Below are 1661 nucleotides of genomic sequence, written 5' to 3'. Positions count from 1 at the left end.
CCTCTGTCTCAGATGTGGAAATGGCAGATTCCAGCAGCTCCCAACCTGAGGAACCCCCATTTCCAGGTTTATCCTGGAAGAAGAGGCTGAGGGGTAAGGATGAAGAAGAGAAGAAGAACGAGAACATGTATCTGTGAGTGAAGCGGGGCACTTGGGCCCTAGGAGCAGGAAGAGGGTTGGAGGGGAAGACTGAGAGGGGTAGACCCTTGGGTGGGTACTAGAAGGGTAAGGAGAGGGGATACAGGGAGTCTTGAGACTTAGAGGAATCTGGCTCTTGGGAGAGGTGGTGGCCTGCCCTGGAGGGTGACAGTGAGCCCTTCAAGACGAGTGGAGTGTTTCATCTTCATGTCTAGTGTTAACAGTGTAGCTCTGGGTACCGTCTGTGTGTTTCCAGTCCTGCCAGCCGTCTCTTGTCTCTCTGGGCTTCTGTTTCTTCTTCTGTTAAATGAGGATGATAGCAGTACCTATGGGTTAGAGAATTGCTGAGAGATGCCTGACTTGATACTTGGCACATAGTAGTACATCCTCCATATTTGTTGGATGTTATTGGATATTGTGGTGGTTAAGGTTGTGTGTCAGCTTGGCTGGGCCATGTTTTGAGTGGTTTGGCAGCTGGATGTAGTTATTGCCCATGATGAGTTTGTAATCACCTCCATGGTAGCATCTGCTGTGAGCATCTAATTAGTTGCCTTCTGGGGTGGCCTGCTTCCAGTATATGTGGAGACGCTTTGAAGATGGTCTCTAGCTCTTTGGCATATTTTGGGCCGTGTTGCTTGCTGATCTTGGTATGTTCCTGGACTTAAACCAGTGACCTGCCGTGTTACCTGCTGATCTTGGGATTTTGCCATTTTCCTGCCAACCTCGGGTTAGTCAGCCTCACAGTCCATGGCTGCGTGAGTCAGAAGAAGCCTCCAGCTCCGGTGGGCCTGGAACAGGAGGCAGAACTGAAGCCCAAGGTTGAGGGCCCTTCACCCAGCCCCTAGAGCAGCCACTCTGAATCCAGACTTTTCAGCCATCCATAACATGGGTGGGTAATACTTCTGTTATGGTAGCACTAGAGAACTCAGACAGACATTAACCTGGGATGTGACCTTAAAAATTTTCTTCCCTAATATTTGAGTCATGTAAATATAAAAACGTTAACTTGTGTCTTCTTTGTCCTGCATCTGTTCCTGTCTTCCAGTAAAACAGATGCTACTGTAAGATGCCCCAGCTTTTCCTCGGGCTCCTATCCCATAATGAGAGGTGTGAGGCTGGAGTCTCTCCTCTGCCTCCATCCTGCTCTTCTCCTCTCTGCAGGTTCCAGGACACGTCTCCTTCGCCTTCACCTCCACCAAGGATCAAAAGCAGGAAGCATACGAGGGCCCTCCGGAAGTTAAGGTGCAAGGGCAGGGGTCTGTGATGGGGCAGAGGGACAGTCCGGGAGGGTGGTTGACCCCAGTTCCTCTCTGCACTCCAGGGAAGTGAACAAGCGCCTCCAAGATCTTCGTTCCTGCCTGAGCCCCAAGCAGCGCCAGGGCCAAGACTGCCAGAGCCAAGAAGATGATGTGGTCCTGGTAGAGGGCCCCATCCTTCCAGAGAGCCCTCGTGTCTTACCACTCAAAATCCGGTGCCGGGCAGACCTGGTCAGATTGCCTGTTCGAGTGGTAAGTGCCTGGAGG

At 51.5% G+C, this 1661-nt stretch overlaps 1 protein-coding gene across 1 annotated transcript in view; it reads left to right on the top strand.

Moving 5' to 3' along the window:
• Nucleotides 1-1661, top strand: part of LOC103204938 (nuclear factor of activated T cells 2 interacting protein) — a 38661-nt gene that overhangs the window by 31988 nt on the left and 5012 nt on the right. The window contains exons 3-5 of the mRNA XM_007950171.1: nucleotides 13-133; nucleotides 1300-1380; nucleotides 1460-1646. Coding sequence (XP_007948362.1) covers nucleotides 13-133; nucleotides 1300-1380; nucleotides 1460-1646 — 389 coding nt within the window. The remainder of the gene's footprint in view (nucleotides 1-12; nucleotides 134-1299; nucleotides 1381-1459; nucleotides 1647-1661) is intronic.

This window comes from Orycteropus afer, unplaced genomic scaffold (assembly GCF_000298275.1).
Source record: "Orycteropus afer afer isolate SDZICR_OR568_19922 unplaced genomic scaffold, OryAfe1.0 scaffold00266, whole genome shotgun sequence".
Classification (NCBI taxonomy): Eukaryota; Metazoa; Chordata; class Mammalia; order Tubulidentata; family Orycteropodidae; genus Orycteropus; species Orycteropus afer.
This window is presented reverse-complemented; position numbering and strand designations above follow the sequence as displayed.